This window comes from Gobio gobio (assembly GCF_949357685.1).
Source record: "Gobio gobio genome assembly, chromosome: 15".
Taxonomy (NCBI): Eukaryota; Metazoa; Chordata; class Actinopteri; order Cypriniformes; family Gobionidae; genus Gobio; species Gobio gobio.
In genome coordinates this window covers 37,348,649-37,373,932 of record NC_137108.1, presented here as the reverse complement: position 1 = coordinate 37,373,932, position 25,284 = coordinate 37,348,649, and the positions used below count along the sequence as shown (strand labels likewise).

The following is a 25,284-nucleotide window of genomic DNA, read 5'->3' as shown; positions in this document are numbered from 1 at the left end:
CTTGGGCAGATGAAAGAAGTTTGCTTTTGAGTGGCACTTCAGAACACAGCGTCTCGTCGCCATGATGTTTTCTAGTTTTCACTGGCGTCTTGGAGCACAATAAGTGGGCGTATCGTATTCAAATAACTTGACAAGTTGACGTCATCTAGTCAGAGAAAAAGCTTCGGTCTTCTAACGATTCTTAAAAATGACTCCGAGTCGACTCTTACTTTTGAAAGAAAATAACTATATATACGGTGCACTGTCATATTTCAAGCTATCACAGGATGTTTTTGTTCACTTAGATCGATGTTACACACTACATGAAAGGTAAATTTCAAAATTCCATGATAGGTGCTCTTTAAGACTATGATTGGATCATTATTGCTGTGATTATGTTTCTAGCATGTTATATGTTCGACAACAGTTCTAACCCTAATTGATGGAGTGTGTAATTTTTCATTTCTTAAACAACCATATAGGAAGACACATAGTGGCCATATTCCAGGATGACAATGTCAAGATTCATCAGGCTCAAACTGTGAAAGAATGGTTGGGAGAATGAAGAATCATTTTCACACATGAACTGGCACCTCTGAGTCCAGACCTTGAATTAATTGAAAGTCTTTGGGATGTGAGGGAGGAGACTTTACAGAGTGCTAAACTCTTGCATTGTCAATACAAGATCTTGACCAAAAATTGATGCACCTCTTGATGGAAATAAATGTTGTGATGTTATTTCCATGTGGATTTTTATTCTTCATGCTCCCTCCCAACCATTCTTTTCACAATTTGAGCCTGATGAATCTTGACATTGTCATCCTGGAATATGGCCATGATGTGTCTTCCCACATGGTTACAATGCTTTGCATCATAATGAGGCCAAAACTTTAGCTTCAGAAATTCATGTTCGAGGGTCTTTTGAATAAGTGAATGGAGGCTGATGGAAGGCTTCATTTTTAGTCCTTCACACTTCAATAAAGCAAAAAATATCACATCACAAGTCTCTATTTCCAGATCCTAGCTTGATAGGTCGTCTTGACAAATAATCCGAATCCCATTTCCGATAGATATCAGAGAAGAAAGCTGCTATCTGATAATGAAATGTCGGGAGGGACTTAATTAGGACAGGCCGGCAGATCTGAGGCACGGCAAAGAAACAGACAAGTCTATTTATCTGCATTTTGCTGCTAGCCAGCAATCAGATCGTGTTCTGAATTTCCTTGAAGAAAATGCATTCTGGGGCCTGTAAAATGGCACTTGTCTTGTCTAAACAGCCGGCTGCACCTCTCAGAGGGACGTCACAGCAAATTTAAATGACCAGAGAGTGTCGAGAGACTCACCTGATCGGCAAGCCATGTCTACATCCTTTTCAAAGTCGGTCTGGAGAAAACAGTGGGAATGAGAGTTTTAATCCACAATTTTACGTGTTATGTGTAACAGAAATACAGAAATGTAGTCGCAAGTCACCATCAGCTGAGCATGGCCGTTCTGGAAAGATCCACCAGAGTCCCCATTTACATCTTCTTGACGATCAACAACGCGGCACTTTACTGCCTCTTGGACCTAACCGATTGCAAAAATCACGTCTAAGTATTTTCATTTGCATCTAAAATTCAATGTAAAGACTGATTCAGGTATGGGACATGGTTCACTCACCTCTCTGCGTAGGATGCAATGTACCATCACAATAACGAAGCCCTCGAGAGAATCAAAGACGGCAAAAAGAATCTGAAACAAGGCTGAGCGGCGGTCAGTGATGGCCAGGACTGCCGACATCCAAGTGAGAGCCAGCAGTGGAAGTACAACGCAAGAGCTCCACAGCGACGCCCTACAGGACAGGAGCAGAATTACAGTGAGTGAGGGTTTATATACCCATTGGCATACAAAAAGACAAAGAGGGCAAAACTAAAGGATAAGCCTCACTTTCGGAGTGAATTTGGGTGATATTTAGCAATTTCTTATAAAACAAATTCATATTTATCATGCATATGATTGATTTCTTGGATGTCTGATGAGTATTTTAAAGACATGAGTCTGGTATTGCAGTAAAAGGCATTAATATACATACACAGATCAATACAGTGCTCAATATGAGCTAGAGTTGCCCTTTTTGTTGATTATACTCTAAACAATATCAATATACTCAAAAATCACAGTTCAAAACATATGTGAACAGGTGCAACAGGTAAAAATAAGCCAAAAGAAGCAATAAAAAAGGAGCAATGGACGATGAAAAAGAGGTAGACAAATGAGAGGGTGAAAGATGAAGGAATGTAGACACATCAGTGGTTTTTAGAGAAAGAAAAAAAACTCTCCCCTGATCATGGATTTGGAGGAAAGGTCCAGCATGCTTAGCAAGTCCTACATCTCACTATTTTTACTATTTTATTCCTCCCTTTTATTATCTTAAAAAATGTATTTTTGATCTGCTTCAGTCTACTGCGTTTGTATCTTTTAAACTCACCAACAAACACACTGCCAATCACACAAACACACACACACACACACAGGTCAAAAAATGCTATTGACATTGATGGTTCTATGAAGAACCTTTAACATCCATGGAAACTTTCCATTCCACAAAAGGTCCTTTATAGTGGAAAAAGGTTCTTCACACGTCACACTAAAAAAAAAAACCCTGGTTCTTTTAGAACTGTTCACTGAAAGGGTCTTGTTCATTGGCTATACTATAGAATACTGTTGTGTAATCACAATTCATTAATTTCTTGGATATGCATTAGGGATTTACAATATATTCATTTTATGAATAGATAAATGATGCAGATCCCATAAGGATACACATAATCATCTTATGAAGTACTTTGCCCTATAAAGCTTTCACCTAGCACTGCTAAACACAAATGTAGTCAACCCTGTACATCTATAAATACCAACAAATGCATAATGCGCAAAAACGTCACCGACCTTTCACCCTACTTGTCTGCTGAGGTATTTTTACAAATTACTGCAATTCACCATATTGCAGGTTTCACGATTTTAACCTCTGTTATTGTTTCTTAGCTGCCACCACATACAAAAACACCCTCGCGTACATTAATAAATGGCTGGTCACATTATAGAGTGAAACACACACAGCCAGCTTACCAGCAAAAAGCTAATGACAGAGACCAGGCCAACATGGCTCATTTCAGTCTCGCAGTCTAAAAAAGCCATTCTTGGCACGGCTGCTATTATTAGCCCTTACAAAAATGTCCCATGGCAACCATAGCTTCCATCAAAATACCACAGAGTCCAACCAAAATACCATACGGTTAGTGTTACTGCAAAAACTGTGATAACTTGGCCACCACTGTCATCACAAAATAAATGAAAAAATAATGACAGAAAGAGGTCGAAAGATTCTCGTACTGTTTTAAGGATAGTGGTTGACTCATTTGAGGTTTTCAATATCCAAAAAATTATACAGTATGCAATATAGATTAATTCATTTGAATTATGGCAACTGATATATATATATATATATATATATATATATATATATATATATATATATATATATATATATATATATATATATATATATATATATATATATATATATATATACTATCGTGGCATTTCATTTTTATAGTTTCAGTAAATAATTTTTTTTGTGCTTTTGTAATGTTTATTGTTTTTTTATTTCTATTTAGCTTTATATATTATATATATATATATATATATATATATATATATATATATATATATATATATAATTTTATTTTAGTACTTTAACTTATTTAATTTCGTTGCCAAGGCAACATTTCTAAAAATTATATTTTATTTTATTAAAGCTTTTTATTTCCAAAATCCCTTTTTAATAGTTTTAGTTAACAATAACAACACTGAATATTAAATGTATTAACATATCTTAAAGTGCCAATGCATATGTTAATCGCCTAAGCAGGCATGTCATATTTCTCAAAATGACCAAATACTGGCATTTTTACCAACTTTAAAGCTCGATGATATTGATCTATCGCTTATACAATAACTGGCAGAGCATTATGCTATAGCAACACGAAGGCAATGGGTTTGAACCCCAGGGCATGCACCTCATGCACCGAGAAGTCGTTTTGAAAGTGTCTGCCAAATGTAATTTATTACAACTAAACCTATGCTACTTTGATAGAAATTATGGTTACCATGGTAATCTTTAGCAAGAAGCCGTCTGGTCAACTGCTCACTGAAAACACACTCACACAAACATACACAGCAGGGCTTCAAGATGGGCTCCTATTGCAATCTGCATGATTTAGCATTGCGACAGCAAAAAGCTCCATCTTTGCTAATCGCTTCTGACGTAAGAGCTAAGGAGCAATAGCAGGGTGAGGGAAATGAATGGGCGAGAAAACCAGAAAAGGAAAAAAAAAGAAAAGGAAGAGGGGTGAGGTTAAGAAATATGCAGAAAAAAAGAAAAATAGAACCGAAGGCAGAGCATCAAAGAGTTGGTAAATAATTAGCGGGACTAACATGGCGTTACTGGTAGCTGTGGTGGAAACGTCAGCCGACGAGATAACTCCGCACTTGGCACATTTGAGCGTCATATTGTACAGTGGCACTGTCATCTGACTGCAAAGTCAAATCAACACACTGAAATACACATGTACGCTGATATATAACCACACACGCTCTCTCGCACACACACACACAGAGACACATACACCTATATACATGTAGATACACAGACCTAGCGGACACAGAATCCCCTTCCAGCTCTCACTCAGGGCAGATCTCTGTCAAGGCTTTGGGAAGAGTACAGGAATGATGAAAAAGATGCTGTCACGATAGTTTTATTTCTAAATAGGCCTGATTGAACATGTGGGACAAAGAGCTAGCGAGTGAAAAAAAAATCAACTCTAGGCCTATATGTTGTGCATGTAGCCTACTGTATGTATGGATTACCATCATTTATTTCCAGTGACATTCTACGTAATATACTACATGATAGGATTTCGATTCTGTCATATCAATGACATCAAAATCTTCTTTTGCATTAGCTATGCCATATGGAATTTGCTTGATTTAAGCTGCGAGCAGTTTATCCGTCCCACTCTGCATCTGTCTTTGGGCCCTGGAGAGAGACATGGGAACTCGAAAAAGCTGGCTGAAAAACATACACAAACATTCATGCGTGTTGACAGCCGGAGATCGTGCATTCACAGACACGAGCTAAATCACGGTCATTTTAGGAGACACATTAAAGTCATCCACAGCCATAACTGCCAATATCCTGCATGCACGATCTCTGCGTGTGGCTTGTTTTTTTTTTATTACTAAAATAAACTGCAGTATACAATATTTCAGTCTGTAATGTCACTGTTGAGACAAAGACTATTTACTTTTATCCTAAAATATGCTTTTATAGAAAATCTCATATGCATTTTAATCTTTGCCGACAGCTTATGTGAAAAATATGCAAAGCATGCATTTTCTTTTCTGGATAAAGCTAGTTTAAATAAATAAAAGAGGCGGAATTAATTATTTAATATTGTCCATTTACTTCTGTACAAAATTTTGGGGTTGGTAAGATTATTATTATTTTTTTAGCACTTATGCTCACCAAGGCTGCATTTATTTGATTAAAATACCGAAAAATTATTATTGTGAAATATTATTATAATTTAAAATAACTTTTTATTGTAATATATAAAAAAATTGTATTTATAGCGGTGATGCAAAGCTACATTTTCAGCAATCATTACTTCAGTCTTTAGTGTCACATGAACATCTCTTATTATCGTCAAAATAAAAAAACAGTTGTGCTGCTTGATATTTTTGTGGAAACTGCAATCATTTTTTTTCAGGATTTTTTGATGAATAGCCTATAAAGTTCAAAAGAACAGAAATAGAAAAAAATCAATAGAAAAAAAAAAGACTGTTACTTTTGATCAATTTACTTTTCAATTTAGTTTCTTTGATTTAAAAAAAAAATCTTACTGACTCCAAACTTTTGAACGGTACTGTATGTAATACAACTGTTGCGCACAAAAAATTAAATAAAGATAAAAAATAAAGTTTGGCATGGCTGCCCAAACGTACAGGAAGTTGATTCTGCTACTGGCAGACATTTAGATTAAACCAAGCATAATATAAGAAATTCAATTCCGAACAAAAGGCCAAAGCAACCAATAAAACCCCACTAGAGGCAGTGATATTAAAAAGCAATCAGCTTCTTTTTTTTTTTAAATACAAGACCATCTTTCTAGTCCTCGTGGAGGAACTTCAAAGACAGAGCTGATATGATCCTACACCAAATATTAAAACGTTCTCATTTATTTTACAATTCATTTTTTAAACAGTTCATCTTTTGTTTTGTCTTGCCGCAGGTAGTAAAGGAATGTGAAAGTTCTTGATGCGGACCACAGCAATTTATCAAAATGCACTTTGTTATTCTAAAACGAAAGAAAATGCCAGAATTTACAGGTGTACAGAGACTAACCAAAGTGCTGCTGCTGCACTACGCATAATTATCAGCAGTGCTTATTAATTAAGCTAATGAAAAATGTTTGTTTAAGAACAAGGGCGAGGGAGGAAAAAGTGCTAAAAAAAAAAATCCTCCCTCTAAATCGAATTCACCCTTCCCATCTATCAGCACCAAACAACGGCAGCCAGCCTTGAGTTAATCTGTTTCCGCAGAGAATGCAATACGGCTGGAAAATACTCAATCAAACATGTTGATAAGAGTTTTGGAATTGCAAAAATATTTCCCATTATTACTTAAGACACGGACAGAACTCTGACTTTCCAATCCGATCCGAAATGTCCAAACAATGAAATCCACATACTTACTCATACAAGCATACTTTTGCACACTCCCAAACACACACACAAACAGGCTAATTTATGGATCCAGACATGAATCAGAAAGCTGAATCTACAGCTATTCTAAATCTAAATGTATAATCTAAAGCACATCTAATCTAACCAGCATGCTTCCACCAGAATTAGTTGACAGGGTTGAGTCCTAAAAGATTAAGATGGGCATTTAAGAGCTAACATATGAATGTGTGCAGGCTACTGAACATTGTAGCTGCTAAATCGTGGGAGAAACTAAATTAGAGGATGGGCGGACCTGCGGATCTCAGCCAATCAGTGGCGGGTGGGCGGGGCAGAGAGGAGAGCCCTGAGTGTGAGCGAGGGGATGCTGTGGTAACTCTGATACAATGTCTCAAACAGCACAAAAACAAACACAATCGAGCAGAGAGATCATAGCAGAGGCAAACACAATGTTGTTGAAATGAAATAATCATAATAATAATAATCTAAAAACACAATGGAAAGAGAAGGAAAAGGAAAGAAAGCACTCGGATGCAAAAATGATGCCAGTAAGGGCACGCGTCAGCCTGCAGGCAGTGGAGCACAGCCCAGAAAAGGAAACACAGACAGTCAATCATGAGTCATAACATGAGTAATATTCGTCTTCTCGGTAATAAATCTCAGGCCCCGTTTCTGCTGTAAAGCCTGATTGGTAGAAGGCATGTGAGAATCTTGGAAGATTAACAAATCCAGTGTGTAATTGATGGTCAATGGCACGGAGATGGACAGCGCGCGATTGAGAAACCCTTATAATGAGGTCTATAATAACAATTCTCGGTTCATACTTCAGCTTCAATGACATTTAACTCACACGACTGAAAACTTGTCAAAATCATTGACTCACACGACTGAAAACTTGTCAAAATCAATGGATATAAAATGAGAAATTCGCTCAGCTTGAGTGCTATCGATCAGACGCATGAAGCTGACGCCTTATGTGAGATTTCCTTTGCCGGCTCCTTTGCGACTGACCCTCAAATAAACATTTCACACACAGAAAAATGACTTTGAATCAAGATGCACAGCAACACCTAAAAATCAAGAGAAGCTGGAGAAATGATTAAGCGACACGTGGCAAATCACCAACGGAAATGTAAAAGAAATGCAATGAGTGAGCAAAGGTGTCATCTTGCTTTTGACGGGACCAATAACCAGTCCTTATCAATCTCTTCCCCTCCAAAGGAGCATTTTAGAATAAACATTTAAAATTTGTTTGCCAAATTATGTGTTAAACAAGAAAAAAATATTTGGAAAGGGGATAAGAAATACTCTTCATTATATCATTTTAAATGCGTTTTTTTTTGTTTTAGGGGAAAACAAGACAAAATAATTTGATTTGATGTTAAATTTGATAATGAATGTTATTTTCCCCCCTAATTTGTGTCCTGTTGGAGGAGGGAGAGATGTTATGAAAGGTCTGGCCAATGAATGTCTTTCCCAGAGCTGGTTAGAGGTCAGCCAATGAGATGAATGAATGCTGTGAGGCATACCCGGCCCTCTCCTTGAGTTTCATATCGGTTATGCCATCTTTGGACACCAGTTTGTTAAAAACCAGAATCCCGATAACCATGTTAACCTGGTGAAGACAGAGGAAAGAGGTGAACACACAAATGCATTTGAAAAATACTGCCTCACAATAGAAAAACAGTACTAGTGCTACAAAGTGCCTGTTTTATTATCTTGCTTAGGAGGATTCTGTTGTATTTTAAAGGGATAGTTCACCCAAAAATGAACATTACCTCATGATTTACTCACCCTCAAGCTATCCTAGGTGTATATGACATTCTTCTTTCAGACGAATACATTCAGAGTTATATTAAAATATGTCCCGGCTCTTCCAAGCATTAAAATGGCAGTGAATGGCAGCCCAAAATTTTAAGCCCAAAATAGTGTATCAATATAAAAGTATTACACTTAATAAAGGGTCATGTGAAACATGGCCCAGGGAGGTTAATAAAGGCCTCCTAAAGTGAATCGATGTGTTTTTGTAAGAAAAATATCCATATTTAATAAGTTATAAAGTAAAATATCTAGCTTCCGGCAGACCACCTTCCGTATTCAACGGAAAAAGTGTAACTGGCGCGACGATGACGTTTGAACTGCGAGAGGCGTTACACTTTCTTCGTAGGTTGAATACGGAAGGCGGTCCACCAGTTAAATATGGATATTTTTCTTACAAAAACACATCAGGTCGCAGCTTCGGAAGGCCTTTATTGGATTACTTTTATAATTGATGGATACACTTTTTTTCAAATTTTTCTTCAAATTCTTCAAATTCAAATTCTTCAAATTTTGGGCTGCCATTCACTGCCATGATAAAGCTTGGGTTAGCCAGGACATTTTTTTTTTTTTTTTTTTTAACTCCGATTGTATTCGTCTGAAAGAAAAAAGCCATATACGCATAGGAAGGCTTGAGGGTGAGTAAATTATGGGATGATTTTAATTTTCAATAAAAATGTCTGAACATGTTGTTGATCAAACTACTTCTAATAATACCAATATTTTAGCAGTCAATTTCTAGTTTTATGATTTTCTAATGAAAACCTCAATTTACACCATCATTTTTAAATTGTAAAAGGGGGGCTCTAATGCTATTTCATGCATTCAGATTTATTTCCACTGTTAAAGAGTTGGATTCTCATGCTAAACATAGCCACAATTAAAAAAAAACGATTTGGACGTATGACAGAGTATTTCTGTGCCAAGTTTTGAGAGACGTTATATGGCCCTGTATGACTTCATAAAGGGCATAATTCCTTGTATGGGCACTTCTTTTGGTTGTGAGGGAACCCAAATAACCCAGCGTTAAGGGAACAGTGGATGCAGTTTGTTTTTCCAGAACAACAACAGAGTTCTGCAAGTGTGTTTGTTTGTCGAAACCGCAGGCGGCGAGTGAAACTTCATCAAATGTCTGTGTTTTGTTGGCAATCAGCGCGCAAGTGTATAAAATGTAAACAACATGAACGTATAGTGAATCGAAAGTTTTCCAGGGATAATTCCATGATGTTTTGTGTGTGTGTGTGTGTGTGTGTGTGTGTGTGATAGGTGTGTGTGTGCTCGTCACTCTTTAGTTCTCCACGAGTTCGGCTGTTTTCAGGAAAGAACCGGTACAGCGTACCTGTCTTTTATAAATATGATAAAACTAAAGAATCTTCGGAGATATGAAGGATGCAATACTACTATAAAGGTACTCAAGATTAACATGAGATTGGCAGAAACTCTGTGGGTTATGTACCATTTAAATTTACAGAATCCTCAAACAAGGTTTAAAAACAGCTACTGAGAGATGCTTTGGTTTCCACAGAAAAAAATTGCACTAGAATGACATTTTCTTATGAGAGTGTGTAGCAAATTTCAACCATTACATCAGTGTACGAAAAAAAAAATCTGTTGTTCAATAAAAAAGATACTGATGTAATCCATGTTAATATAGTGTAAGCCCAGATCAGGTTTAATTAATCTGCAGTGGCTATTATGGCCGCACTTAGCATATGCTGTTTAAAGAGATCCACTAAAACACGTGTTTGCTGGATATTAAGTTGTGGAGTTATACAGTATGGGTAAAATCTGGAATTGTCAGCATTCTCATTCACTTCCATTCTAAGAGCTTTTCACTAAAGCTGGAAATGAGGGACAGAAGATTTCTGTGAATAAATCAAACAGAGAGAGAAATTGTACCAAGACGACAGCAGCAGCTGGTCCCACAAATGCGTACAACAGTCCACCTTCCAGAGACAGCCAGCAACTAACACAAAACACAAAAGCAGAAAAGAAAGAGTAAGAACGAGAGAGATGGAAGAAAGGAAAGGATAAAGAGACTAGAAGGAAAAGAGAAATCAGTGATGGGGTTGTCATTAGTTGTTTTTGACCTTTTGAAGTGTCTACGTGAAGGATGCAAGGCATGGATGGACTGGTCATAGGGAGCACTAGGACTATCAGAAAAATATATGATCGATCAAACTCCATCATGATCATACTTACTAGTTAACAGTGCCATATCCCTTTGCCTTGGTGAATCCAACAGAAATTGCTACAACAAGGGCAGGTAAACCTATAATAAAGGAACAGAAATGAGTGACATATTTACTTCACATATATCATGCACTTGAACTTTTTTATTCAACATCAAGATGTTACATTCAGTTAGATTTCATCTAAGATTCAATTATAGCGTGTAGTACCACACAATTCTGCTTAAACCAACTGAAATTTTTTATCAACTACCCAGTTGGGTTACTATTTGCAGAAGAGGATAGGGCCTATTTACACCTGGTCACTTCATGCTTTCTCTGATCGGATAGCTATCCAATCATGAAAAGACCAGTTGTAAATGCCCTCCGAAACGGATTTAAATCCGATCACTCAAACCATTTCAAGAGGTGTAAATGCATCTGGTTGTTGAAACCACATATGTAAATTTTCCTTCCCAAAATACCATTTACAGACATCCCACCCTCAAAACTCATTTCCAGGGCATTGGTTCGGCGTTGCATCATGAAGCTTGACACTAGGGTTGGGCGATGTCTACCAAATTGGCATCAGACGATGTCTGCAGTGAAATGTCGCGATGGACGATGGGGGGTTGCGTTTGAGCGTTAAGCTCCGTTAATGTGGCTCACTTCTGGAGAAACAGAGAGCGTGCACGGAGCTGAAAGGGCTTGAATGAAGCTCGTTTGGCTTTAGATACAAATACTAGAGGATATGGCACTGAAATAACATTACCATAAACTATCCTGAGTGCTTGTGGTGTGATCCGCACCGATGTTTTGACGCTCTGCTCACTTCAACTAGAAACAGGAAAATGGTGCTACTGTTCTGTCTCGCGGTCCAGATGGAAAATGACAGCGGTCCGCCATCTTTGGTTTAGTTTGTGTAAAACATCTAGTAGCCAATACTTCGTTTGGCGTTTTTTGCACAATAAAATCGTTAGTGTTTAAATTGTGTTCGTTGAACTGTTTTGAATGTAATTTGTATTGTGATCGTGAACAACTTCATTATTTGCGGGGGCGGGTGTCCACAATTCCCAGCTCAACATGGATTGGCCATTGGTCCAACCCTACTTGACACACAATCACCTTCATTAAAAGTATTCAGGCTAAATTATCTCACCGGTACTGATGCCGCTCTCTCTCTCCTATTGCAGTTTTTGATCTTGAAATTAGCTGATGATACATAAAATGCAGCTCATATCTGTTGCTTTCCTTGACGTGAACTCCGCTGAATTTGCATATAGCGAAGATCGGATTTATATGAATTTTCCAGAGGCACATTTATGTGGCCAAGTGTAAACAAGTGTTTTAACAATTCAGATAGCTATCCGATCAGTGAAAACGCATGAAGTGATCAGTTGTAAATAGTATGACAGCAAAGATGGTTAGGAAGTCAAAGGGACAAGCCTCACCCCAACCAAGACAGAGGAAACGCTTGCGTATGATGCGGTTTCTAAGACGGCCAGTCACAGCCATGTAAGACTGCCACGCCTCCGTGAGAACCCAACAGAAAGAGGACAGGAAGAAGAAGTGCAGAAATGCAGCCACAAGAGTACAAACAACCTGGGAGCAAGAAAATAGAGAAAGAAAGAGAGAATCCATCCATCAAAGATAAGGATGGTTATGTAAAAAGGAGAAAATTGGAAGTTTATGAAGCATATTTTGTCGTAGATTAAGGATTTAATCAATTTATTTGTGTTTGTTTGGCCATACCTTGTTCCGGGTCTGGGTTTGTCCAATAAGTATGAGTGCATTGGAGGAGATGATGGACAGACAAAAGTTGATGAGGATGACAGAGCGTTCTGAGCGGATATACCTGGAGAAAAACACACAGAGAGACTGAGCCAATACGCCTGAACAACATCTATTGCTCACAATCATTCACTCACAATGCTTTCAATAGATGGGCTCATCAATTGAACCTGAACTAATGTATAATTGCTAGTGGTGACCAAGAGGTGACACTGTGAACGCCTCTGTACAGACTACGGAATCACAAGATGCTCTTTGGATTATTCTCAAATCCGGTTTGATAATATGATCATCAGATTGCAGACGAACTTTTGGACATCTTGAAGCTCAAGAGTTGCTATCATTAAAACTAAAAGAGCATATACTTTGAAACTTTGAAATTTCAAATATAATTTGTATGACAATTTTTTTTAAGGTTTGGTTTGTAGTACTTTGGATGCCTATGTATATACAAATACAGATCAAAGTTATTATTATTATTATTTTTTTTTTACACAAGTCTCTTATGCTCACCATGGCTGCATTAATTTTACCAAAAATACAGGAAAACAGCAATTTAGGGAAATATTATTACAATTTAAAATAAAATAGCTTTCTTTTTTAATATTTTAAAATGTAATTTATACCTTTAATGGCAAAGCTGAATTTTCAGCAGCCATTACTCCAGTCTTCATTGTCACATGATCCTTCAGAAATCATTCTAATATGCTGATTTGTTGCTCAAGAAACATCCCTATATTATCAATGTTGAAAACATTAAAACATTGATAACAAATGTTGAGGTGCTTAATATTTTTGAGGAAACCATGATACATTTCTTTCAAGATTCTGTGATGTTCAAGAGAACAGCATTTATTTTGATTTTTTTTTTACAATGTAAGTCTCTTTACTGCCACACATTATTTACCTCTTTTACCACTTTTTTTCACAAAATGTGAAAAAAACTATGCAAGGCTGTTGGTAGTTTTTGGAACTGACAGTAAACAGAATGACCAGTTAGTTAAAGCCACTTCTTCCGCTCATGCATATGTGGGGTAACGCAGCGCTGTTTTATCATATTAGATATATTTAAGTGTGTTGAATGTTATAATGTTACCCTGTGCATTTGCTCGGCGGCTACTACGAGACACTTGTTGCACACTGCAGTAAGCTAGATCAATATTAGGCATAGTAAAACATGGTACTCGTGGTAAATCAAGAAAATAAGATTTAAACATTAAGACTAACATCTTTGGTGTTTACATGGTTTACCAAATAAAATCGGGGGTAACGCAGGTATGATATCATTGATAGGCGACGTACGGACACGATCCGTGTCCTGGTTAAAATTGCTTATTTCTCTGGATTTAAACATTCTTGGAAACATTTGGGATAATGTAAGTACACAAGTCAACAAAATATATAAAACTGTTCTAGTGGTTTTTGGATATTTTAATCCCAAAATCTTACATATTGTGCCTTTAATGTACCGATCAATCACAGTTTATCGGCACTTACCACTAATAACAACACTAAATCATAAATAACAACCTGACTTATTTAAGATTACATCATGTCAAATAATTGATTAGAATCTCAAACTCCAAAGCATCTGAAAGCTCTTGATACAAAAACATGCCGCTGTCCGTGGTGCTGAAACCCCTGTGGCTTCCCATTAATGTCTATGAGTGTCTTTTACTGGTGAACAGCCAAATTGTGTTTTAGCAGTGGAAGATCTTGCTTACCTCCAAACAGACACATAGATGATGATGAGGAGAAGCAGGGTGAGGGACGACACCCCACAGCCCACGATCAGAGTCACAGATGGAAGCAGGGACTTATCCATGTTCTGTCAACACAAGAAAACAGACTCAGTTAGTGCTCTCAGATGCTAGCCGCCTGCCGTCCTCTATGCGATTCTGTGCTGAAACGAGTTCTGAGGAGAGTGGGCTGCTGTCCGTGTGGCTCCGGCTAAGGAACAAGGTGAGATGAAGGTCACTCGGCAAAGGGCTGATACTGAGGACTGAGATATCCAGAGGGCACAGCAGAGAGCTACAGTATAGCAACCTATGAATGCTTCTAATGCCATAAAGACCACCGGAAAAGCTTAATGCTTGATGCTGTGGATTACTCATACAGAGATTGTGAACCAAAAGCTTCAAATATAACACATTTGCAGGCTTGCGCAACCATTGTCTTGGTTGCCATGGTGATGTGGTGGAGAAACAGCGGCCACTGCAGTGGTGTACGCAGCATTAACTGTACCATAGGTGTGAGTCGTGCATGCCTGTGTGTTCGTGAGTATCTGCATTCCTTGCTCAAGTCTTCTTAAGCCATTATAATACATGCCTATAACTACAGGCCTTTCAACATTTTAAATACATCTACGTGGCATTGTGGAGTTAAGGGTGTCCACGAGTGCTACGCATTCTCAGAGGTGAGGACTCCTCACCTTAACTCAGCAACACACAGACTTACACTTACACACAAAGATAATTGGTTGAGTTTATAGCCTGTCTTGTCTCCAGGTTAACGTGCGCACAGGGCCAAGTTAATTAAATCCCACTGATTAATCTGCACTGCAGTGAGGTCCCCAGTGACAATCAAGAAAGAAATGCATCCTCTGAGACTAAGTTTGTCTTCCCCTAGCCGATCAAAAACCTGACTAAGCCTAAGCTGTGTAAGACAGGTTAGTACTCAGAGCAACCTCTATCGAACCAAGGGAATTATTTAGTCCATCAGTACAGACAGAAACCCATAGCAAGTTGGGAACAGAAACTCTAGAGTATCAAGTTGTGTCAATTCTGAAATTAAATTTAAAGGGTACTTCTGAGACGGGAAGCAAAAGGAGGCTTGGGAAAGTTGTACTGAAGTCAGTTCTGAAATGTGACCCTGGACCACAAAACATGTCATAAGTCGCACGGGTATATTTGTGGCAATAGCCAACAATACATTGTATGGGTCAAAATTATCCATTTTTATTTCATGGCAAAAATTAGATTCAACTTTATTGTCATTACACAAGTACAAGTACAAGGCAACGAAATGCAGTTTAGGTCTAACCAGAAGTGCAATAGCAGCAAGTGCAGGATATATACAATGGTTGCGTAAGTGCAGGACATAAAAATGTTCTGAATATATATAAATATGTATAAGTAGAGAGATGGTTATTACTATAAGTAGAACTGAATTTACAGATGAATATATACAGTGAATAAATATACAGATGGCTATTACTATAAACAGAATTTACAGGTGAATATGTACTATGAATAAATATACAGATGGCTATTACTATAAACAGAATTTACAGGTGACTATGTACTATGAATAAATATACAGACGGTTATTACTTGAACAGAATTTACAGTTAGAGGTATACAATAATATGTTAGGCTAATATGAGGAATATAGCAGTGGATTAAGTTAGTACAATAAATTATGGACAGAGCTATCCGAAAGAAAGTGTAAAAGTGCAGTGGAAAGTGGTTGCATATTCCAGTTAGAAGTACGGTGCAAAATGCAAATGTAAACATTGTTACTGTAAATACAGTCGGCAGTGCAGATGAGCATTATCCAGTTACGGTATGGTGGTGCAGAATGCATAAGTAAACAGTTGTTACTGTAATAAACAGTCAGTAGTGCAAATAACAAAGTGAAGGCAGATGTGAGGTAGGAGAGTTATCAGTTTATGAGGGAAGTGGATCAACGGGGGTTTGAGTTCAATAAAGAGACAGCTCTGGGGAAAAAACTGTTCTTTAGTCTGCTGGTCCTGGTCCGGAGGATCCTGAAACGCCTGCCGGAGGGCAGGAGAGAAAACAGTCTGTGGGCTGGGTGAGAGGAGTCCTTGAGGATGCTGCGAGCTCGATGCAGACAGCGTTTCCTCTGGATGTGTTCGATGGCAGGCAGTGGAGTCCCTGTGATGCGCTGGGCAGTTTTCACCACCCGCTGCAGTGCCTTGCGCTCCGCAACAGAGCAGCTCCCATACCACACTGCCACACAGTTGGTCAGGATGCTTTCTATTGCGCAGCGGTAGAAGTTCACCAGGATGGCCGAGGAGAGCTGATTCTTCCTCAGTGTCCTCAGGAAGAAGAGGCGCTGGTGAGCCTTCTTGACCAGGCTGGAGGTGTTGGTCGTCCACGACATGTCCGCCGAGATGTGGATCCCCAGGAACTTGAAACTGGAGACACGCTCAACAGCCATTCCATTGATGTGGATGGTGTCGTGTGTGCCTCTTGACTCCTTCCTGAAGTCCACGATGAGCTCCTTCGTTTTGGTGGTGTTGAGGAGCAGGTTATTATCAGCGCACCATGTGGCCAGGTGCTGGATCTCCTCCCTGTAGGCAGTCTCATCGTTGTTGCTGATGAGACCAATCACCGTAGTGTCGTCCGCAAACTTGACGATGGAATTAGTTCCATACACAGGCTTGCAGTCGGAGGTGAAGAGGGAGTAGAGAAACGGACTTAGCACACAGCCCTGTGGTACACCAGTGTTGAGTGTGATGGATGTGGAGCAGGTGGATCCTGATCGAACATTCTGGGGTCTGTCAGTTAGGAAGTCCAAAATCCAGTTACACATTGAAGTGTTGATGCCCAGGTCTCCAAGTTTGGCAATTAACTTGGATGGGATGACAGTGTTGAATGCTGAGCTGAAGTCAACAAACAGCATGCGTGCATAAGTGTTTTTACTGTCCAGATGGGTGAGCACAGAGTGCAGTGCCATGGAAACGGCATCCTCTGTGCTCCTATTGCTGCGGTAGGCAAACTGGTGTGAGTCCAATGTGGATGGTATAGAGTCTTTTAGGTGTTCCAGGACCAGCCGCTCAAAGCACTTCATAATGATGGGTGTGAGTGCTACAGGGCGGTAGTCATTAGGGCACCTCGGGCTGGAGTGTTTTGGCACTGGCACAATGGAAGTGCGTTTAAAGCATGATGGTACAGCTGCTTGGGCGAGAGACAGGTTGAAAATGTCTGTAAAAACCCCAGCGAGCTGCTCCGCACATGCCCTGAGCACACGTCCAGGGATGTTGTCTGGTCCAGCAGCCTTGTGCGCGCTGATCCGGCTCAGTGCCTTGCAGACATCTGTGGTGGAGAGTGTGATTGGTGGGTGGTCAGCTGAGGGTTTGAGCTTGGTGGCAGTTTCTCTGTTGTCTCTTTCAAAACGAGCATAAAAGTAATTTAGCTCATTCAGGAAGTTGACATCAGTGGCTGCGGGGGTGGAGTGGGGGGGTTTGTAGTCACTGATGGCCTGGATGCCCTGCCACATGCGTCGAGGGTCAGAGTTGGAAAAGTGACCCTCAATCTTAAGCTTGTAGCAGTGCTTGGCCTTTTTGATGCCCCTCTTCAGGTTTGCCCTGGATGCGCTGTAGGCTTGTGCATCTCCTGATCTGAAGGCAGTATTGCGTGACTTCAGCAGGAGTCGTACTTCCTTGTTCATCCAAGGCTTCTGATTTGGGTATGTGGTGATCTGTTTCTGGGTTGTAACACTGTCGATGGTGGTATTGATATGATCCAATACTGAGGAGGTGTAGGAGTCAATGTCCGTGTGAGCGCCACTGGTGGCTTGAGAAGCAAACATACTCCAGTCTGTGTTTAGAAACCTTTCCTGGATCATTAGGATATTAAGTAAAGATCATGTTCCATGAAGAATATTTTGTAAATTTCCTACCGTAAATATATCAAAAATATATTATTACACTCTAAAAAATGCTGGGTTAAAAACAACCCAAGTTGGGTTGAATATGGACTAACCCAGCAATCGGGTTGTTTTAACCCAGTGAATGGATTGTTTTAACCCAGCGGTTGGGTTGAATGTTTGCTTAAAACAACCCAGTTGCTGGGTTAGTCCATATTCAACCCAACTTGGGTTGCTTTTAAACCAGCATTTTTTGGAGTGTAGTAGTAATGTGCATTGCTAAGGTCTTCATTTGGACAACTTTAAAGCCGATTTACTCAATATTTTGATTTTTTTTGCACCCTCAGATTCCAGATTTTCAAATAGTTGTATCTCAGCCAAATATTGTCCTATCCTAACAAACCATACATCAATGGTAAGCTTATTTATTAAATTTAAAAATATATATCCTTATGACTGGTTTTGTGGTCCAGGGTCACAAATGATAGCAAAGTCAGTGCACATATATTACATAATTTGCATATAATTTGTTCAGTTTTGTAATAATTTAGGCCATTTGTAAATATTATCTGCCACAGGTGTGAGGACAATAAGAGGACATTTGACAACATTCAAAATAGAGATTGGCCAATATTGCTTCTTTGATGACCTTTGATGGTCCCTTTTGAACATGCTGTTTATTATAAGTAACTTTGCAACTACATGTCAACTAACTCTCATTAGAGTATTAGTAGTAGATTAGACTGTCTGCTTAATATCTGCTAACTGTTTATAGTGATGGTCCTCCAACAGACATTCTACTGACAATAAGTAACGACATGTCAACTTATTCTAACTCTAACCCTACCAGTCTACTAATACTCTACTAACACTCTAATGAGAGTTAGTAGACATGTAGGTGCAACATTACTTATAGTCAACAAAGGACCATCAATGTTTAAGTGTCTATAATTACCAATAATCAGAACCATAGTTGTTTTATTTCAGATTTTGAGGCAATAATCACTAAACGATACAATGAAAACATAACGTGCATAAGGGATAAACAAACAAACCTTCCTGATAACGAATGATAAAAAGTATACCTTGAAAGCAATGTTAATTCCTTTGGATAAAAGCGCCAAATGCAAAAACGCAAATAAATAAATACTTTAAAACGAGTGGATGTTAGTTAAAAAGCTACTATCTAAAATGATACTTAAATTACACTGGTCTTAGACATTGATCTAACAATGTATTAACATTTTTAAAACTAGCCAAACAGTATGCAAATGCAGTAAGACTGCGCACACATTTGTCTAAGAACATAAAACTCGACTTGCAAAGGCAATACTGAATCTTCTGCAAGGGATGAGCAAAAAGACAATGGCCTACCTCAGAAGAATGTGCTAACATGAAATACCTCAACACAGTGTGCGGTTTCTTTTTCTCACCATCTTCACTGACCCATATTTGGGAATGATGTATTCAGAGCTTCATCCAAGCACAACTGCAGTGTAACTGTGCATTTCTACAAGCTTCAGCTCATAAATATTCAGCCTGGGCAAAACCACCGAGATTTTCCTCATATCAAACTGCTGCTTATAAAACATTACACAATCTGACCCATGTAAACCAGAGCCTGCATGCTCAAAGCTGGAAACATCTGTAGAAAGACTGGAGTGTGATTAAAATAGCTGCAGTGTACTATCTCCCTTTATTGTTTTCCTTCTCTTTCCATGAGCACTGCAGCTGACTGTATATCCAGGCTCAGAATGTGGGAGGGAAAGAGAGGAAGAGAAGTGTTTCTCTGGCTCTTTATCATTCTGAAGCTGTAGGACGCTAGTTGCCAGCGGAGGGGCCGTTGGATGGGCCATTTTGAGGTGGCAAGTGGAGCTGCAGGAATAATTAGCGGCATAGCAGTGGGGGTCTGGAGCAAGAAGGCTAGAGAAGGAGAGAGACAGACAGGGAGTGGAGCCAAGGGGAGGAGCGGTCCTCCCTTCTGCTGGCACACGGCAACACAAATGAAATCCCCACAATATGCTTCCCACGAGGCATGAAAACAGCTAACTGCGACACTCCCTTAGTCCACGTCTATCTGACCAGGTAGAGCAGGACACGGAGCCATCATAAGGCGAGCGATTAGCATACCGCTACGGCTCTCTGGTTTATCGTGAAGAGACAAGCAAATCATGCAATCTTTACACACATCCATGAAAGCAAACAGCAGCACATAAATGCACACAGGAGCCCTCTAAAACACAGACACACATCTGTATAATGTGCTTCAAGATGGGGCAATATATCAATATGGTCTCCGTGATTTCCAGGATCAACATATTTTGTTGATCCTGGAACAACATTCCTGTCCGAAGATTTTGTCCTAACCATATCCTTAAACCTAACCTTATACCCATAATTTAGGATTAATAAAGATATGGGAATAACACTGATGTAGAAGCAACCAAACCCTGGTTGTAAGCCTAAACTTGGCATAAACTTGTCCCATCAAAGATTGGTTGGGTGGAATATTTTTCCAGGATCAACAAAGACGTTAATTCAAGGAAAATGTTGTACTTGGTGAAATCACATTCACCATAACAATATATGCCAAAGACATTGCTTTAATGTAACATCAACTTTTGGTTGAGCAAGAAATAAATAGGAACTTTCTTATTGCACTTTCTTGAATTTATTGTGAATGACCAATCAGTGCATATTGTATCAAATAAAAAAAATATACACTGCCGGCCCAAAAAAGTCGCTGTTTGAGACAAATGCTTAAGAGTCAATGGTTCAAAGAACAACAGTTCTTCTAATCCTAATTTATGGAGAGTGTTGCTTTTAATTTCTAAAACAACCATATAGGAAGACACATCATGGCCATATTCCACAATGACAATGTCAAGATTCATCAGGTTCAAACTGTGAAAGAATAGTTGGGAGGGAGCATGAAGAATCATTTTCACAATGATTGTATTGGCACCTCTGAGTCCAGACCTTAAATTCATTGAAAGTTTTTGGGATGTGCTGGAGGAGACTTTACAGAGTGCTGGACTCTTGCGTTGTTAATACAAGATCTGGACCAAAAACTGATTCACCTCTTGATGGAATTAAACATCAGAACATTTATTTCCTGGTGCATAATAAGATAATAATCAATCACAGCAATAATGATACAATCATTGACTCTTAAGCATTTGCCTATTTAAATATAAACAGAAACTTTATTTTTGGCCGGGCAGTGTAGTTTGTGTTTTTAAACTTTAATTAAAAATGTAGTAACTTATTTTTTCCTCTGAAACGACTTTCTGTGAGGGCAATACAATGGTAACAAATAGCCAAATAGCTATTCACTTCTAAAGGCCATATTTACAATGGATTGCCAAAGCAAAGTATCACAATTAATTTTTACCTTATACGTCCTCTTTCACATGGAAAAACTTCACATTAAGCAAGTAAAATGTTTTTGCACCCCATATTGCAGCTTCATGCACCATAGCCTGCATCATAATCATAATTCTGTTTTGTTACAATGTCCCTTTTTCGCTTGGGTTCCCAAATCAAAACAGTGTCACAACAGTGACTTCTGTTCTTGAAGCAACCAGTCTGAAACATCTTGGCAGAGCAAATGAGAGAAGACGTGGCCATTGTTTTGGCCAGTAGGGTGTCAAGCTTCCTCTTCCTCTTTTTTTTTGGGGCTTTCTGGCTCATATCTGGGCCAAGCTGCACAAAGAGAGTGTTATAGCGTGTTCTATAGCTTTAAGAACTTCCACTGCCCATGCTGTTTCCACGGCAACTGGTGAATAAACTGCTTCAGAGGCAGTTTCCAGTCTAATAATAACTAATCACACTGAATGAAAATTCCACACAAAGACACAGCCCTTTCCTGCATTAAACCAAATCAAATCCCATCATTTTATAGAAAGATGTCATTTTAAAGGTAGACATATATACACAAAGACCAATCCTCTAAGGCCCAAATGAACCGATGGCGTGTAATTAAGATATACATTTTTTACACTCATTAAAAGGCCCTCCAAAAAAAACAAACATATGATCATTTAAATGTACTAAGTAAAATGTATTTAAGGTGTCCACATAGCACAAAATATGAATAAAAATGTATATGGGAATTTGTGTGTTGGTGATTTAAACAATGTATTTCATCACACATAATAGAGATTGTCTTCCTTAACATATGTAGTTAGATGGCTATTTTGAACCATTACATTATTAATCACATGCATGTTCTCTGTACAAAAATGTAATGTATGCAAATCCAATTTAAAAGCCAGCATGTTTCATGCATTGCGTTCTGGCATTAAACAAACATAGCAAAACATCCTTTTAGTCAGAAACAATTGTGCATACATTCAGAACACATTAAAGATGGAAACATGTCTTAAATTGTTTGCATTAAATCTGCTGTATGGCTCTGTCATGTCGTGGAGAGGAGGAGAGGAGAGGGGGGAGTGAGAGAGAGGGATCTGTTGATACATAATGACAATGACGCCTATGACCAAAAAAGCGGTACAATAAAATCACACAATATCACACAAACGCGCCTTTTTACGTTCTACGGCATAAAAGGACACAGAAGAAATGGCTAGACTTACCACATCGGGATTGAGGCGTGCTAAAATGGCGAAGGTGGAGAGTCTGTCACACAAGCATTTGGTTGTGCTGGAGTCGACGGGCACGGCTCTACAGCCTCGCGCAGACCAGGAGCCCAGCAACGACGAGCTGCGGAGCGGAGACAGACAAGAGCGCGGAATGAGACCAAATCCCTGCGCGATAAAACAGCTATTTTCCCTAATCCAGCGCACACAGAGCCCGCCGTATGAGAACCGGAGCGCGAGAAAAGACAGTGAAAACACAGATGAATGGACGATGTGATGCAGCGCACACCTCTGCTTTCTGCATGGCCAGGTTAGCTGATGTAAAAACAGCTACAAAATGTAAGAAATTATTAAGTCCTGAAATAAAATAACAAATACTGTTTAAGTAGCAAATTATTTAATCATAAAAATAATACAATTTAATAGTTGTGTATTTTATTATTATTATTATTATTATTATTATTATTATTATTATTACTATTATGCTACACTGAAAAGATGACACATTCTTAACCCCGGGTAAACCTGAAAAGATGGCGCATTCTTAACCCCGGGTAAACATAATCCTGGGCTATAGTTCCGGTTTCACACTGCACACACATTTTATCCAGGGTTAGTAGGCTAGGCTAATTAATTTAGGGTATCCAGGTTCCAATATTATACGATACATTAGTAAATACTGGGTTAACCTTCCTGTCAGCTAATTTGTGAAATACTAACACCACGCGACTGGCACGATCTGTAAAAATGTGTAAAAATTTCCGAGACTCCTCTTAGCCGTGTTAGTATCACATTTCACCTCCATTTTCACTCAGAAACTGAAACACGTAAAAATCCGTTAACTTCTCTGCGCACACAAAGAGCATGAATATTGGGTCTCTGTGGAACAAAAGTGGGCGTTTCAAAATTTGTGGGTGTTTTCAAACTGATGGGTGTTTATAAACCATGCAATGAAAATGATCCCCTTCACTTGACCTCTACCCTAAACCCCACCCACTCTGTGACGTGGGCCAATCAGGTAACGCAGTGAAAAACGCCCCTCGGTTTATGGCCACGCCCACTGATCTAGTAACTCCTATTACTATCCTGCAAATACCTATACTTGTGAATGTTTAATGAGGGAAGCACTGAATGGATTGGTTGTCTGTTGGTGAACAACTCACCATTCTAGCACTGCATCGTTTCACACTATCGCTGACCACGGAATTCGGTATAAGTGCCAACATCTAACACTACTTCTAATAATTAACTCATTCGGATGAGACGTTAAACCAAGGTCCTGACTCTCTGTGGTCATTAAATATCCCAGGATGTCCTTCGAAAAAGAGTAGGGGTGTAACCCCGGCATCCTGGCCAAATTGGCCCATCATGGCCTCCTATTCATCTCCATATACTGATTGGCTTCATCACCCTGTCTCCTCTCCACCAATAAGCTGGTGTGTGGTGGGCGTTGTGGCGCAATATGGCTGCCGTCGCATCATCCAGGTGGATGCTGCACATTGGTGGTGGTTGAGGAGATTCCCCCCTTCCTTGTAAAGCCATTTGAGTACCTCGAGCGCTATATAAATGTAAGCACTATATAAATGTAACAAATTATTATTGTTATAATGTTGTTGTTGTTGCTGCTGCTCTGGTTCTAGAGCTTGCTACATTGCAAAACACCAAAATACCTCCAAACCACACAGAATCGCTTTGATATGAAAGTTCCCAAAGGACAGTTTGGGGTAGCCTTTTCACATCGTATTTAGCCTGCAGCAAGTCTTACAAGTGGAGTAAAGTACAGTCTCTTTTACCTGTAAAAACTTTGTAAGTTTATAAAGTGTGGAGGAAAAGTGCAACGGAGCAAAGGACGGATATTACACTGGGACATTGAGACCTGGAGCACAACACAAGGGGAAAAAAATCTGAACTGTGTAAACTGTCTTATGTTTACTATGTTAGATAAGCATACAATGTCCCACATGTTCAGTTACAGAATAGTGAAAAAACTGATCATTTACTGGTAAGCCTTTACAATAAGGTTTAATGTTCATTTCAAACATTTACTAACACACTGTTATCAAATGTTTTAACTGTTAATAATATTAAATTGATCTGAGCAAACTAACAATGAGCTGAGCATACTTTTTATTAACTAACATTAACAAATCTCATCGTTAGTTCATGTTAATGTTAAAGGAACACTCCACTATTTTTGAAAATAGGCTCACTTTCCAACTCCCCTAGAGTTAAACAGTTGAGTTTTACCATTTTCGAATCCATTCAGCCAATCTTCAGATCCGGCGGTAGAACTTTTAGCATAGCTTAGCATAGTTTATTGAATCTGATTAGACCGTTAGCATCTCACTCAAAAACGACCAAAGACTTTCAATATTTTTCCTATTTAAAACTTGACTTTTCTGTAGTTACATCGTGTACTAAGACCGACGTAAAATACAAAGTTGCGATTTTCAAGGAACCGTGCTGCCGTACCATGGGTGCAGCAGGCGCAATGAAGTTTCACAGTGCCTGAAAATAGGCTAACTTCC

The 25,284-nt window shown here is 38.9% G+C and overlaps 1 protein-coding gene across 1 annotated transcript in view; it reads right to left on the bottom strand.

Moving 5' to 3' along the window:
* Positions 1-25,284, bottom strand: part of adgrb1a (adhesion G protein-coupled receptor B1a) — a gene marked incomplete at both ends in the record, with an annotated part of 93,560 nt that overhangs the window by 11,035 nt on the left and 57,241 nt on the right. Inside the window, 11 exons of the mRNA XM_079836835.1 lie at positions 1,323-1,362; positions 1,450-1,545; positions 1,639-1,810; positions 4,456-4,554; positions 8,292-8,377; positions 10,480-10,546; positions 10,783-10,852; positions 12,203-12,353; positions 12,504-12,606; positions 14,267-14,370; positions 22,754-22,880. Coding sequence (XP_079692961.1) covers positions 1,323-1,362; positions 1,450-1,545; positions 1,639-1,810; positions 4,456-4,554; positions 8,292-8,377; positions 10,480-10,546; positions 10,783-10,852; positions 12,203-12,353; positions 12,504-12,606; positions 14,267-14,370; positions 22,754-22,880 — 1,115 coding nt within the window. The remainder of the gene's footprint in view (positions 1-1,322; positions 1,363-1,449; positions 1,546-1,638; positions 1,811-4,455; positions 4,555-8,291; positions 8,378-10,479; positions 10,547-10,782; positions 10,853-12,202; positions 12,354-12,503; positions 12,607-14,266; positions 14,371-22,753; positions 22,881-25,284) is intronic.